This window comes from Oncorhynchus kisutch, linkage group LG25 (assembly GCF_002021735.2).
Source record: "Oncorhynchus kisutch isolate 150728-3 linkage group LG25, Okis_V2, whole genome shotgun sequence".
Lineage (NCBI taxonomy): Eukaryota > Metazoa > Chordata > Actinopteri > Salmoniformes > Salmonidae > Oncorhynchus > Oncorhynchus kisutch.
The window spans coordinates 37,316,812-37,332,673 of record NC_034198.2 but is presented as its reverse complement, the minus strand read 5'-3'; the positions used below and the strand labels follow the sequence as shown (position 1 = coordinate 37,332,673).

General features: G+C 42.6%; 2 protein-coding genes across 3 annotated transcripts; both read left to right on the top strand.

Annotated features, from left to right (window-relative positions):
• Nucleotides 1-2,443: 2,443 nt before the first annotated feature.
• Nucleotides 2,444-5,806, top strand: oxld1 (oxidoreductase-like domain containing 1). The gene is made up of 2 exons (XM_020461067.2): nt 2,444-2,657; nt 4,794-5,806. Exons 1-2 carry the CDS (start codon nt 2,607-2,609, stop codon nt 5,202-5,204), a joined length of 462 nt encoding a protein of 153 aa, XP_020316656.1. The 5' UTR covers nt 2,444-2,606; the 3' UTR covers nt 5,205-5,806.
• A 2,852-nt stretch (nt 5,807-8,658) lies between these two features.
• LOC109869931 (retinal rod rhodopsin-sensitive cGMP 3',5'-cyclic phosphodiesterase subunit gamma) lies at nt 8,659-12,172 on the top strand. Of its 2 annotated transcripts, none has more exons than XM_031804724.1 (4): nt 8,659-8,790; nt 10,333-10,546; nt 10,658-10,698; nt 10,824-12,172. In XM_031804724.1, the coding sequence occupies exons 2-4, from the start codon at nt 10,401-10,403 to the stop codon at nt 10,898-10,900; spliced, it is 264 nt and encodes an 87-aa protein (XP_031660584.1). In that variant the 5' UTR covers nt 8,659-8,790; nt 10,333-10,400; the 3' UTR covers nt 10,901-12,172. The 2 variants fall into 2 exon arrangements, with proteins under 2 accessions (XP_031660584.1, XP_020315834.1); XM_020460245.2 differs by having other exon boundaries at nt 8,663-8,790; nt 10,336-10,546.
• The last annotated feature ends 3,690 nt before the right edge of the window (nt 12,173-15,862 follow it).

Genomic DNA, 15,862 nt, shown 5'->3' with positions numbered 1-15,862 from the left:
TGTGTGTGTGTGTGTGTGTGTGTGTGTGTGTGTGTGTGTGTGTGTGTGTGTGTGTGTGTGTGTGTGTGTGTGTGTGTGTGTGTGTGTGTGTGTGTGTGTGTGTGTGTGTGTGTGTGTGTGTGCGCGTGTGTGTGCGCGTGTGTTTGAGTGAGAGAGTTTTGACATCAGTTAAATGTGAGCCTTCAGTCCCATGCAATGGATATGCAGGGTCAGTGGCTTCAATAAGTTTCACGTGACAACATGCCCTGAAATCATGACAAATTGCCCCTGCCCATAGCCGGGGGAAGTAGTTTGGGAGTGTGTGATTTTTTTTCTCCAACAGGGGGCTGGACAAATGTCTTTGTCCACAATGGCCATTAATACAGGACTAGTAAAGGCCCTGTTCACTACTTTTGTGAAAGAAAAAAAAATCACGATTTTTACATTTATTGAATATAAACTTTTTTTTAAATCTGATTTTTCAGGGGGTGCTGCAGCACCCTCAGGACCCCCTACTTCCTGCGGCAAGGTCACATAATGCAATACTCTTGACCTGGGCCCATTAAGAATATAGATTTGGGATACAACCTATGAATAGTGAAGAGTCATGAGATTATTTCAGCAAGCATAGAAGGCTACAGACACTATGAAGAAATAACAGACATATCACTTTTGTGCAGAGACCCTGAAAATATTTACTTCAGTCATGTCACACAGAGGTAATACCGGTCTACAGAACTCTCGGCGAAACAAACTGCAAAAATTACTGAAGCTGGAGACTCATATCTCCCTCACTAGCTTTAAGCACCAGCTGTCAGAGCAGCTCACAGATCACTGCACCTGTACATAGCCCATCTGTAAACAGCCCATCCAACTACCTCATCCCCATACTGTATTTATTTATTTATTTTGCTCCTTTGCACCCCAGTATCTCTACTTGCACATTCATCTTCTGCACATCTACCATTCCAGTGTTTAATTGCTATATTGTAATTACTTCGCCACTATGGCCTATTTATTGTCTTACCTCCCTTATCCTACCTCATTTGCACATTCTGTATATAGACTTTTTCTACTGTATTATTGACTGTATGTTTGTTAATTCCATGTGTAACTCTATTGTTATATGTGTCGCACTGCTTTGCTTTATCTTGACCAGGTCGCATTTGTAAATGAGAACTTGTTCTCAACTAGCTTACCTGGTTAAATAAAGGTGTTCTCAACTAGCCTACCTGGTTAAATAAAGGTGTTCTCAACTAGCCTACCTGGTTAAATAAAGGTGTTCTCAACTAGCCTACCTGGTTAAATAAAGGTGTTCTCAACTAGCCTACCTGGTTAAATAAAGGTGTTCTCAACTAGCCTACCTGGTTAAATAAAGGTGAAATAAAAACAATAATAATTCAGGTTGTTACTACATGCTGTAGTAGGTTAGGCTGTATGGAGAAATACCTGAACTTATTGTAGTCTTTAGACGGGCTATACAGTGAGAGAGAATCCTGTTGGTGTAATATTGACTTCCATGATTCACGGTCACACACAGAGGTAGGCTAGTACTCTAATGCCAACAGACCTTTGGACAAGATGTACAATTGTGCTGCATATGTTTGCCAACCATTGTAACGCAGTCAAAGGAAAACATTTTCTTTTGGAGGTGTGAGTAATTGCAAGGAAGTGAATCAGTGAAGGGCTGGCATCAGGATATTAGTTTGTTGGCATACTTTGGAACAGAGGAGACATGTTGGTGTGCTGCTACAAAATGTAATACTCGAATAACAACATCCTAGTGAGCACGAGACAGAAACATATGTATTTTACTCAGAAATACATATTTTCAACGGCTTTTGCTCAAAGGGATAGCCCTCTACATAAAGAATTATATATGACTCGAACTGAAACTATTTTTAACAAAGCTGAACCATAGAGCTCCCCTATAATATGATGTTCTAATTATTTTATTCTAACACTCAAATGTGGAATCAAATGATGTCATGTGTTAATAAGACTCTTTTCTCGTGCGCTAATGAGAGAATCCTGACAGAGCAGCTGCATAGCTCTTCAACTCTCTAAGCAGGTAGTCCTTGGCAACAAGACGTCCATCGGGGTAATACTCACACCCTCCATCCATCCTCAGCTTGATGTAATAATGATGAAGCAAGAGTCTATCTTTGTTGGAAATACATATGTATTGATGTGGCCTACAGCCAGCAGGGCATATCATTTTTTATTTAAAAAAAAATCTAACATCTTCATTACAAATCTGTTGAAATATCCGTTGTTTATAAATGGACCATTATGTACATTCGTTTGCTCCGTTTTTCTTGACAAATCAGACACTGAGGGATGTTTTAACTGAAGGCCAAATTCATAGATATTCTTTAATGACATCTGCTGGACACAAGTTGACAATGCAGTCATGAACATCAGTCCGCACTGGGTTTCCTTTCAGCCAATCAGCAACGTTGCTTACAGCCACTGACGGTCATAGTTCATTCCAACATGGCGGAATTTCACGGCTGCCATGCGAGTTAAGTAGCTGAAACACTTGGCTGGAGGGAAATAGATTTGTGGATTGTACTCTACGTAGGAAATGATGTCTTCAGATATGTAGCAACGTATACATCAGAAATATGTTTCGTTTGAGAGGAAATATCATGGGATCATCGTTGTCTTTACAGAAGGTTGGTTATCCACGGTCCCTTGGTCATGACTCTCAATACCATTACACATGACTTATTCGACGAAGGCGTCGTCTGTATGGGGAGTTTCGTTGAGTCCCGACGCGCGGTCTGAACAGTAAAACGCTGTACGGGGTTGGAACCATGAGGACCTTATCTTTCATATCCGCGAGAAATGCTAATAATAAATAACTGTTTAAATTGATACAGACCGTTAACGGGGTTAGTGTTCCCATACGGTCTTATCCCCATGTTACATCGCTTATTTACGGAAAACCGATGACTACTTTCCCAATCACACCTGTAAACGGAATAGGTGTTGCTACTGAAAAATACTGCTAAAACGGTTGAAAAAGGTGTAGAGTAAGTGTGCATTTTGTATTTATTTTTGATGTGATATGAAAGTAGAGGACTTGTGTTTTCTAGAACCGTGGCGCAATTGCGAATCGATTCACGTTTAGATGGAGTATTTGGCTGTTTTGTACAATGTTGGACTAAAGGTACATAACATTACTCCTTATAGTCCACGGATATTGGCTACGTGTTCTGTTTACGGGCGAATTGGCTCTGGAAGCCAAAACAGCAAAATACTCCATCCAAACGCATGTTGATTCTCGATTGCGATACGGTTCTAGAAACATAAATCCTCTACTTTCATATCACATCAAAATAAGAGGCACATGAGCATAACTCCCGAAGGGGGAAGTGGAGTCCCTAGATGAAGCAAGTACACTGTGGGTGTCGGGGTTGGAGCGGCAGTATAATCATTAGGAGACATGTACTTGGGGAAACAGAGAAGGAATGGAGGGAGAAGAGGTCTAAGAGAGTGAGGGAAGAAGAGGGTGAGTTTGAGTCGGATAAAAATGGTGGGGAAAAGGGAGATGGTTTGTCAAAGAAGAATGGTAGAAAGTGTAAGCAGGGGGAGCTGGATGGGGAGAAATGGAAGTGAATGAGGGGGGAGTATCGGAGGTGGTAGGTGCAGTAAAGTTATCGGAGACCGAAGTATGCACCGAGGATCAGGATAAAGAAGAGTCTGTGACAGTAGGAGTGAAGTTTATGGAAAAAGTGGACTCTTGCCATTTGGCCGATCCATTTGTGGTTTCACTGTGGGTGGAAAAAAAGATTTGGGTCATGTGGAATCAGGGAGGGTAGCTAAAAGTGGTCTAGTGATAATTGTTTTCTTCTGTTGGGCAGAGGAAGAATGCCCTCGAAGTAAAACGAATGGGGGGGGGCAAGTAAAGTGAATTGTTTCGTTCTCAAGAAAAGGGCACCAATGAAAGGAGTGATAACTGGGGTAGCAGTAGATATCAACGTTGACCAAAGATTCCCGGTGTTTGTGATGCTCGTCGTTTCATGCGACACAGACTGGGGAAACAGAAGAGTCATTCGTTGTCTGTTCTTTTGAGTTTTGAAGTTATCTTTGCCGGACAAAGTGAATTTAGGATATAAACGTTATCCTGTACGAGCGTATGTGCCGATTACATTAAGATGTTATAGGTGTCAAGTTTATGGGCATGTGTCAGCAGTGTGTAGGAGGGAGGGTCCAATGTGTGCAGAAGGGCATGAGACAAAGGAATGTGTAGCATTGGGGAAAGTAGTGGAATGTGTTAATTGTAGGGGTGCCTGTGTAGCTGGGGATCAGAAATGTCACTAGTGAAAGGTTGAGGTTTAGCACAGATAGTCAACTGTCTTCTGTCAGTTTTCCGTGAACTCACTGTAACATGGAGGTATGGCCATCTGGCAACACTAACCCCATAAAGGTCTGTATCAATTTAACATTTCACTTTTTTGTTCATTTATTTCTTGCCGATATGAAAGATAAGTTCCTTTTGCTTCCAAAACCGTGATGGATGTTTATGTTTATGTTCAGACTGAGTCGAGGCTCATGAGAAAACTCCCCCATACAGAAGAGGCCTTCATCCAATGACTCTTATCTGTAATATAAAGGAACTGAGAGTCATGATCAAGGGATAGCTAGCTACTAGCTCTCATTCCCCAAGCCTACACTCCTTAACAGTACATTTTTTTTAAACTAGCTAGCTAGCTACCTACCACACCATACTGTTTCTCTCTCACCCTTCTCTTTCATTATCACATGATGGTGATGAAATTAGGCAATATGTTTTGTATTTCTACCAGCTGTGTGTCCTGTACCTGAGAGGGCGGATCTCTCAACAGTTTCAACTGCCGTGGGCAAAACCTTACCTCAGACTAGGAACTGTCCGTAGAGTCACAACTGAAGTTGGATCAACCACTCCAACTCCTCCTACTCTGAATACCTCAGACAGTAGCCTTGAGTCTAGCTCTGGCCACTGTAGCTCTGACCCCCCTCCTGCCAAGGCCGTTGGTCCTCCACTCGCCCCCACCCACTGTTGTATGAGCGGTTGCCATAACTGTGTGTGGATCGAACACGCAGAGCAGCTCCTAGCCTACTACCGTGATGGAGGGTTTGGGAAAGAGTGTGCCCTGGCTGCAATTGAGGAGAACGTATCGGATGAGAACCTGAAAGCCTTCCTGAAGATGGAGATCAGGATGATGAAGAAGAAGTAGACTTTTTTTTAAATTGTGTCTTTGTGTGGCAGAGAGGGAATGGGGACATTGAGGGCCTTTTGACACTATGCACTTTAAACCACTCCCTCGTATTTGAATACTGGTATGCATTTTATCCTACGTGTCTATCAAACTGTCATTTCACTTAGTCATGGACATTTCAACTAGTTTTTGTCATCGCATAATCTTGCATATTCTAACCTAGTCTATAGTTTTTTACATGAGTGTATACATGTATAATTTCTCATTTCATTCATGCATAGATATAGCCTAGTGCCATTCAAGCATACTTTGAGGCATTCAATAAGGCAGGCCTAATGATTTCAACGTTCACAATATCTCAATACATTTGATGTTTCATTTATTTATGCCGTCTGACAGTGTTACTTTCTGCTATGCTGTAGTGAACCTGAAAAATACATTTCCCTGACACTTGAAATAGAATACGCACAATTATGTTTGGATTTATGGATTGATTTTATTTTTATATCAGTTGGTGGTGGATGAGTTGTTCTTATTTATTATTTAAATATAAATTGTAAGTGTAGGTTGACGATGGAGAACATTTGTTTTGAAATAAATCTTGTACTTGTATGACTGAATGAACTCTCATTTTCTTTGACCATTTTGACTCTATGATATTGACCACTATAGGGTGGTCTAGTTCAATAGTACAGAGTTATCATCTGTTGGATAACAAATACTTTTTGACACTTCTGACATTTAAGTTTGGTTTCCATGTGAGAATAAATGCACAGGAAAGGGGCATTGGGGACATGTAGCATTGTGACATGGGCACTTAGCGGTAAGGGGCATTATGACATGTAGCATTGTGACATGGGCACTTAGCAGTAAGAGGCATTATGACATGTAGCATTGTGACATGGGCACTTGGCAGTAAGGGGTATTATGACACGTGTCATTGTGACATAGCATTATGACATGTAGCATTGTGACATGGGCACTTAGCAGTAAGGGGCATTATGACATGTAGCATTGTGACATGGGCACCTAGCAGTAAGGGACATTACAACCAGCATAATCTTTCATTGTTTCCCATGACATCATAGCCATCTGGCTTGATCACCCTAAAGAATATCTTATAATGTATAATCCCCCCAAATAACCCAGATCAAACAATAACCTTTATCAGAAAAAGCTTTAGAAAGATGCCAGTGTTTCTGACTTGGATGACTGTTCAAAACAATTTCTCACAGTCGGAGCTCGTTTTTGTTCGTTTCCAGTTTTCTTGATCACACTGAAGTTGGAAACCAGAGATTTCTGATTTTACAGTTTTGAACGTGGCAGCACTCTACACTGCTGGATGACTGCTGATTGACTACAGCTCAGATCAATGAAGTCAATTCAGGATCCTAGTAAAATGCAGGATACCTGGGAGTTTACAATGCTATACACTCTGAAATCATGTATCCTTTCCATGTCACTTAACCTATGCCTTGTCTAGCAAACATAATTTTAGCCACCTGATGTAATATTCATCTAGTCTATTGTATTTATTTTACAGTAATGGTATTCGCTTCAAAAATAGGATTGTAGTACAATACATGGAATGTGCTATGGACAACATGAAACAAAATATCTCAGGTCAGAAAGAACAATAGTCAATGCCATAGGCCTACTATTTTTGGGCTCTGATGAATATCACACGCAGACAAGGTTTTGATGCAGAGGAGACGGTGTTGATGCAGAGGAGACGGTATTGATGCAGAGGAGACGGTATTGATGCAGAGGAGACGGTATTGATGCAGTGGAGACGGTATTGATGCAGAGGAGACGGTATTGATGCAGAGGAGACGGTATTGATGCAGAGGAGACGGTATTGATGCAGAGGAGACGGTATTGATGCAGAGCAGACGGTATTGATGCAGAGCCACATGCTATCTATTTGATCTGTCATTCATTTCAAAGCTAATGCATGTAGATGATGAGCATAATTGAAAACCGATTGGCCAATAACTACTGAGGTGAAATAATCCCTGCCTCACTGTGGGTTTACCCAATGTAATTAATTAACTAGAGAACAGAAGCCAGCCACTATAATCCCCAACTCCAGTCAGAGTAATTGTTTTCTGTTTTTCAGAGTGAGGGAGGGGAGGCGGGTTGCAGCCAGTCAACCATCTGAGAGCATGTGGAGTGTCTTTAGAGTGAGGTACAAGTGAGTCATCTGGTGAGTAGCCTACCATGAAGACACTCACGTAGAGGATTAGTCTATGTGATGCGTTGAGTAATAGATCAGTCAATCTGAGATACTCCTGAGGGATGGGCATTGAGGCTTTGGTGACACCCCTTGGCCAGGACAGCCCAGAGAACCTGACCCAGCAGATGGATGGATGGAGAGAGGGTTACGTAACAGGTGGGAGGGCTGGACAGTAGGGCTAGGACTGGAAGGTTCTGGTCAGTAGGGATAGGACTGGAAGGTTCTGGTCAGTAGGGCTAGGACTGGAAGGTTCTGGTCAGTAGGTATAGGACTGGAAGGTTCTGGTCAGTAGGGCTAGGACTGGAAGGTTCTGGCCAGTAGGTATAGGACTGGAAGGTTCTGGACATATGTAGAATCTTCATTACCATTCAAGTCAATAATGTATTATTAGCTACATAATTCCTAATCTCTCGTGACAGTTTTCTCATTTGGTTCTGGGTGCCACGAGGACGTCATTCACCTAGTTGATTAATCCACACCTCCATGCAATGTCGTATCCCGTATTATGTCTCCATTTAGTTTGAAGGATTTTGAAGACTGTAGATAAAAGGCCATTGAAGGTGTCATCTTGGATTTTATGTATGGAAAACATGCTAGAATACAAGCATCACTACATGCATTCAAGTTATTGCTGCCTTAGCGCTCTAATTAACTTCCATCCATCTCCCTTCACCCCCTCTTCTGCTCCCCACCCCTTCACAAGGGTCCCCCTGACTCCTGACCCCCACCCCCTGACTCCCACCCCCTGACCCTCACCCCTTGACTCCCACCCCCTGACCCTCACCCCCTGACCCCCACCCCCTGACCCTCACCCCCTGACTCCAACCCGCTGACTCCAACCCGCTGACCCCCACCCCCTGACTCCCACCCCCTGACCCTCACCCACTGACCCTCACCCCCTGACTCCCACCCGCTGACTCCCACCCCCTGACCCTCACCCCCTGACTCCCACCCGCTGACCCTCACCCCCTGACCCCACCCCCTGACCCTCACCCCCTGACCCCCACCCTCTGACCCTCACCCCCTGACTCCAACCCGCTGACCCCCACTCCCTGACTCCCACCCCCTGACCCTCACCCCCTGACTCCCACCCCCTGACTCCCACCCCCTGACTCCCACCCGCTGACTCCCACCCCCTGACCATCACCCGCTGAACCCCACCTCAGACCAGAGCCGCGATAACAAGGAGTCAGTGATGGGAGGCGGGACATTCCTAATCCGCAGAGGGGCCATGAGGAATATAAGAAGTCCGGTCAGCCCAGCCTGGCCCTCAGAGCCAACCTAGCATAGAGACCCACACATCTGCTAGAGAGAGCTGCGCTCAGCGCCCACGCCCACTCTTCTGGCTAGCCTTCACCCAAGCAGCAGGTGAGTACACCCACCATCCATTCAGACACATAGCCCGGGATGACAGAGACGTGATGGATTTTGTAACTGTACTGTTGAACCTCGTAGAAAAGAGAGGATTGGAGAGAAGTTTTTCAAGTAGTAAGAAAATATACTACTTCCTGAATAGTTGGCACTTGAAGAGGGAATGTGTGAAGGGAGATCGTTTTGAGCCGTTATATTGATATTGGGAGGTTCTTGAATGGATTTAGAGAGAACTGCTTCATGACTTTGTAGTGTGGATACATTTTTCAGTTCAAGATCTGTTTAATGTTTGAAATGTTCCTGATACACGTAGCAGTTTAAATTAGACAGACCCAAAACGATCACATTTCTGAACATTCTTGTATTTTGTACTGTACATCAGTCAATGAGAATGGAAATATGGCTGATTTTCATGTTTCATTTTCTCAACTGCTTCTCAATGCATCATTGTGCATTGAAAGTGACCTCCTGTTGAGTTAAACATAATGTACAGTTGATCCCAGTAAGAAACATTCTAGAGCCTTGTTAGCTTCTGGAACACCATTGTATGAGGGGTAGATAATAGGATTGGTTCTTAGACCCTTTCTGCCTGCTCAACATATTCTCTGTGTTGTCCTTGTACTAATAAGATTAGCCCAAGTGTAGATGACTGGCCACTGGCTTGAATTGAGGAAGGAGGATGTGGTGGTGGTGGTGGTGGGGGGGGGGGGGGGGGGGGGTGCTTATTTACGTGAACTGGGGATTACATGATGAATAGTTATTTGAGCTAGACATTCATCGGACATTACATGACGAGGGCGATACGATCAGTAAGGGGATTAGGATGAGGTCTACATGTCAGACAAAGATAAGGGCCAGGTACTTGTCTTTTAATTATATTTTATTGTTACGGTGAAATGCTTACTTACGAGCCCTTTCCCAACAATGCAATTAAAAAGTAAAATAATTAACAAATAGATTAAAATACAATAGTAACACAATAAAATAACAATAAGTAGACAGGCTATAAACAAGGAGTACTGGTACTGAGTCAGTGTACTGGGGTATGAAGTAGTTGGGGTGATTGATTGAAGTACTCTGTACATGTAGGTAGGTTTGTGAGAAGCAGAAAGTTCAGGTAGCCATTTAATTAACTGTTTAGCTTCTTATTGCTTGGAGGTAGAAACTGTTCAGGAGCCTTTTGGTCCCAGACTTAGAGCTTCGGTACTGTTTGCCATGCGGTAGCAGAGAGAACAGACTGTGACTTGGGTGGCTGGAGTCTTTGACCATTTTTAAGGCCTTCCTCTGACACCTCCTGGGATAGAGGTCCTGGATGTCAGGGAGCTCGGCCCCAGTGATGTACTGGGCCGTACGCATTACCCTCTGTAGCACCTCGTGCTCGGATGACGTACAGTTGAGATACCAAGAGGTGATGCAGCCAGTCAATACTCCAAACGGTCAATACTGAATTGATAAAACACCAAGCTATGACAATGTGAGTTCTATCATGAAGTGTGGTTGTAATACGATCTGTTTCTCTCTGTTTCCCCATTTCCCCAGAAGAGGACTTCAGAGAGGGATTGAACACATATAAGCAGCTGCACACATCAACCAGCTAACTAATAACCATGAATCTCGAGGTCCCCAAGTTGGAGATCAAGTCTGCCACCCGTGTCACTGGAGGCCCTGCAACACCACGCAAGGGACCCCCTAAATTCAAGCAGAGGCAGACTCGCCAGTTCAAGAGCAAGCCCCCAAAGAAGGGAATCCAGGGGTAAGGGCCACTTTCATTGGGTTTCTTAGTCTCAAACAGGCATTCGACAAGTGCATAATGACATTTTCATGAGGTCTGATTGTAAATAAATGATCTCTGTCTCCTTTACAGCTTTGGCGATGACATCCCTGGAATGGAAGGCTTGGGCACTGGTACGTCCATTATTACTGTTCATCTACTCTACCTGTGCCTTCCCTAAAAAACTGTAGAAAGCCATATTGTAGGGTTTGCTTGGCCTACTGACTTTTACTGAACGTAACATGTGTTTCCTCTGCAGACATCACAGTAATCTGCCCCTGGGAGGCCTTCAACCACCTGGAGCTTAGTGAGCTGGCCAAATATGGTATCATCTAAGTCATCCAGACCTTCACCATCCATCCCACAGTCCTCTGCATCCACCTCCATCTACTTCAAGCCATGCATGTGCCTCGAGCACTCTCACTGGGTTTGACTAGAACTTTCAAACATAAACCAAAGAATAAATAAAGAAAGAAAACGTTACAGAAAAACAACCGTCTACACTCTTATCTAGAACCTAAAAGGGTTCTACTGCTGTTTCCGTTGTAGAACCCTTTGTAGACCCCTTTTTTTTGCTACTAGGTAAAAACCCTTTTAGTTCCAGGTAGAACCCTTTTGGGTTTCATGTAGAACCCTTTCCATAGAGTATTCTACATGGAACCCAAAAGGGTTCTATTTCTGCCTGGAACCAAAAAGGATTCTACCTGGAGCCAAAAAAGTTTATCCTATGAGGAAGGCCGAAGAACCCTTTTGGAACCCTTTTTTTCTAAGAGTGTATCCATCTTTCACTGGTTTCTTGTTTTGTTTCTGCTGCCAACGTTCACATCATACAAAATGTCTGCTCATGATTAGGACTCTGTTCTGGTATCGCTGTCTATTGCAGCAACCGGCAGCCATTTTGCCCTTCTCTCCTCCACCATCTCCACGTGCTTCTCTTCTTCTATCCTCTCCTTTACACGGAACACAACAAACAACACTTACGAAAGCAAAGCAGCCTCAACCTTGAGGAAACAAACAGGTGACATACTCGTGAAATGGGTGGGTTCTCATTTCATGTGCCTCGGCACCTCTGCTGTCATCATAGACGCCTGCCCATCTATGTGGAATATTACACATATAATACATGACTCCTGTAGAGATGAGACAGCTGCTGGTCATTGCTGAGCTGTAATCTGTCCCTGGGACAATGTGGATGAAGCTACATCATCCCACTCCCCTTTTCCTCTCCCTCACTTATCCATTAGTGGTACACACACACACACACACACACACAACTTTAACAGAAGCAGGATTATAACATTCCATCCTGTTTAACACTGGCATACTCTTCACTTCTCCTTTTCTTATACTGATTTTCTATATATTATTTTTATAATAAATGATTTATGACTATCTTTATTATATATCATATACAGTACCAGTCAAAAGTTTGGACACACCTACTCATTCCAGGGTTTTTCTTTATTTTTTAGTATTTTCTACATTGTAGAATAATAGTGAAGACATCAAAGCTATGAAATAACAAGAGAGTGCAAAGCTGTCATCAAAGCAAAGGGTTGTTATTTTGAAGAATCTGAAATATAAAATACATTTTGATTTGTTCAAAAACTTTTGTGATTACTTTATGATTCCATATGTGCTATTTCATAGTTTTGATGTCTTCACTATTATTATGTAGAAAATAGTTAAAAAAATAACGAAAAACCCATAAATGAGTAGGTGTGTCCAAACTTTTGACTGGTACTATATATTCTAACTTAGTATTCTCCGGGATAGAAGCTTGTTTAATGGCTTGGAAAAAACACCTTGTCATTGGGAATTTTGACTTTTGCTGCCCTTAGTTTTACCCCAAGCAGCATTGATATACATGGGACAGTGGAGGCTGGTGGGATGAGCTGTAGGAGGACGGGCTCATTGTCATGCCTGGAATAAATGAAACAGAGTCGAACATGTGGTTTCCATATGTTTGATGTGGTTGATACCGTTCCATTCATTTACAATAAGCCCATCATCCTATAGCTCCTCCCGCCAGTCTCCACTGACACGGATTGGAGATTAATGCAACATTACTACAATGGATGTAGATGGCACTGACAGCCACTGCACAGATTACCCACAAATCTCAGATATCAAACTCGATTCCAAATGTGATTGTCACCTGATAATCTACCATGCTGTGATTGGGCAGTAGTAGTTGGTGATGTCTCATGTTGTTGTTGTGCTTCTTTTGTGTAGGTTTTTCATCTTCCCCAATGCTCATGTTGACGTCTCTTTGACATATTATATAGTTGGGCATGCAATCTCTATTTCATTCATCTCATTCTTTTCATTATCACGCTTACCATCATTTTGTTTTCTTTTGGTTCATTGTAGTTTCATATCAATTTCAATTGTATAATTCATTCAATCATATTTCCAGAGATCAATGTACCCATATGGCCAGTTCCATTTTAATAGCATATATCATTCATAGATGTAGGTATTATATGATTGCATGTTCTCTGTCTTATACTTTGTCCACCGCATGTTGGCATTGTGTGCTGTGTGTATTGTGTTTATGCTGCATGCTCGTCTTTTCATTATGTTCACTGCAGTTTGTAGTTGTGTACTCATGTAGAAGACAATCTTTCCTCTTCATTATCTCTGCATCATCTCATAATATCAATCATTCGTAGTGGGTAAAAAGGCCAAAAAGATAATCAAGGACAAATCAAATTTATTTATAAAGCCCTTCTTACATCAGCTGATATCTCAAAGTGCTGTACAGAAACCCAGCCTAAAACCCCAAACAGCAAGCAATGCAGGTGTAGAAGTATGGTGGCTAGGAAAAACTCCCTAGAAAGGTCAGAACCTAGGAAGAAACCTAGAGAGGAACCAGACTATGAGGGGTGGCCAGTCCTCTTCTGACAACAACCACCCGAGCCACTGTCTGTTCACCCCGCTATCATCGCACTGCATCTTAGTGCAAGAGGCGTCACTGCAGTACCTGGTTCGAATCCAGGCTGCATCCCATCCGGACGTGATTGGGAGTCCCACAGGGCGGCACACTATTGGCCCAGCGTCGTCCGGGTTTGGCCGGGGTAGGCCGTCATTGTAAATAAGAATTTATTCTTATTAACTGACTTTTAAATAAAAGAAAAAAGAAAAAATGATCCAGAAGGCGAGGTCAGTCCAGGTGCATCAAATCTGGGACAGAGAGACTGAAAAAAAGCTTCTATTTCAAGGCCATCAGACTGTTAAATAGTCATCACTAGCACTTTAGAGGCGGCTGCCCTATATACATAGACTTGGAATCAATGGCCACTTTAATAATGGAACGCTAGTCACTTTATTAATGTTTACATATTTTGCACTACTCATCTCATGTACAGTGGGGCAAAAAAGTATTTAGTCAGCCACCAATTGTGCAAGTCCTCCCACTTAAAAAGATGAGAGAGGCCTGTAATTTTCATCATAGGTACACTTCAACTATGACAGACAAAATGAGAGAAAAAAATCCAGAAAATAACATTGTAGGATTTTTAATGAATTTATTTGCAAATTATGGTGGAAAATAAGTATTTGGTCAATAACAAAAGTTTTTCTCAATACTTTGTTATATACCCTTTCTTGGCAATGGCAGAGGTCAAACGTTGTCTGTAAGTCTTCACAAGGTTTTCACACACTGTTGCTGGTATTTTGGCCCATTCCTCCATGCAGATCTCCTCTAGAGCAGTGATGTTTTGGGGCTGTTGCTGGGCAACACGGAATTTCAACTCCCTCCAAAGATTTTCTATGGGGTTGAGATCTGGAGACTGGCTAGGCCACTCCAGAACCTTGAAATGCGTCTTACGAAGCCACTCCTTCGTTGCCCGGGCGGTGTGTTTAGGATCGTTGTCATGGTGAAAGACCCAGCCATGTTTCATCTTCGTGCTGATGGAAGGAGGTTTTCACTCAAAATCTCACGATACATGGCCCCATTCATTCTTTCCTTTACACGGATCAGTCGTCCTGATCCCTTTGCATAAAAACAGCCCCAAAGCATGATGTTTCCACCCCCATGCTTCACAGTAGGTATGGTGTTCTTTGGATGCACTTCAGCATTCTTTGTCCTCCAAACACGACGAGTTGAGTTTTTACCAAAAAGTTCTATTTTGGTTTCATCTGACCATATGACATTCTCCCAATCTTCTTCTGGATCATCCAAATGCTCTCTAGCAAACTTCAGACGGGCCTGGACATGTACTGGCTTAAGCAGGGGGACACGTCTGGCACTGCAGGATTTGAGTCCCTGGCGGCGTAGTGTGTACCCTGGTAGGCTTTGTTACTTTGGTCCCAGCTCTTTGCAGGTCATTCACTAGGTCCCCCGTGTGGTTCTGGGATTTTTGCTCACCGTTCTTGTGATCATTTTGACCCCACGGGGTGAGATCTTGCGTGGAGCCCCAGATCGGCGGAGATTATCAGTGGTCTTGTATGTCTTCCATTTCCTAATAATTGCTCCCACAGTTGATTTCTTCAAACCAAGCTGCTTACCTATTGCAGATTCAGTCTTCCCAGCCTGGTGCAGGTCTACAATTTTGTTTTTGGTGTCCTTTGATAAGTCTTTGGTTTTGGCCATAGTGGAGTTTGGAGTGGGACTGTTTGAGGTTGTGGACAGGTGTCTTTTATACTGATAACAAGTTCAAACAGGTGCCATTAATACAGGTAATGAGTGGAGGACAGAGGAGCCTCTTAAAGAAGAAGTTACAGGTCTGTCAGAGCCAGAAATCTTGCTTGTTTGTTTTCTGACCAAATACTTATTTTCCACCATAATTTGCAAATAAATTCATTAAAAATCCTACAATGTGATTTTCTGGATTTTTTTTCTCATTTTGTCTGTCATAGTTGAAGTGTACCTATGATGAACATTACAGGCCTCTCTCATCTTTTTAAGTGGGAGAACTTGCACAATTGGTGGCTGACTAAATACTTTTTTGCCCCACTGTATATACTGTATTATATTATATTCTACTGTATTTTTTGTCTATGCCGCTCTGACATCGCTTGTCCAAATATTTATATATTCTTAACTCCATTCATTTACTTTCAGTTTGTGTGTATTGTGTGTATTGTTGTGAAATTGTTAGATATTACTTGTTAGATAGCACTGCACTGTTGGAGCGAGAAACACAAGCATTTCGTAACATCTGCTAAACATGTGACCAATAACATTTCATTTGACATAATGTTAGCAGTGTGATTACTTTAAAGTTCAGGGTTAGATTTAAAATCAGATGTTTTAAAAAGATACATTGTAGAAATGGGCGGGGTTTAGCCATA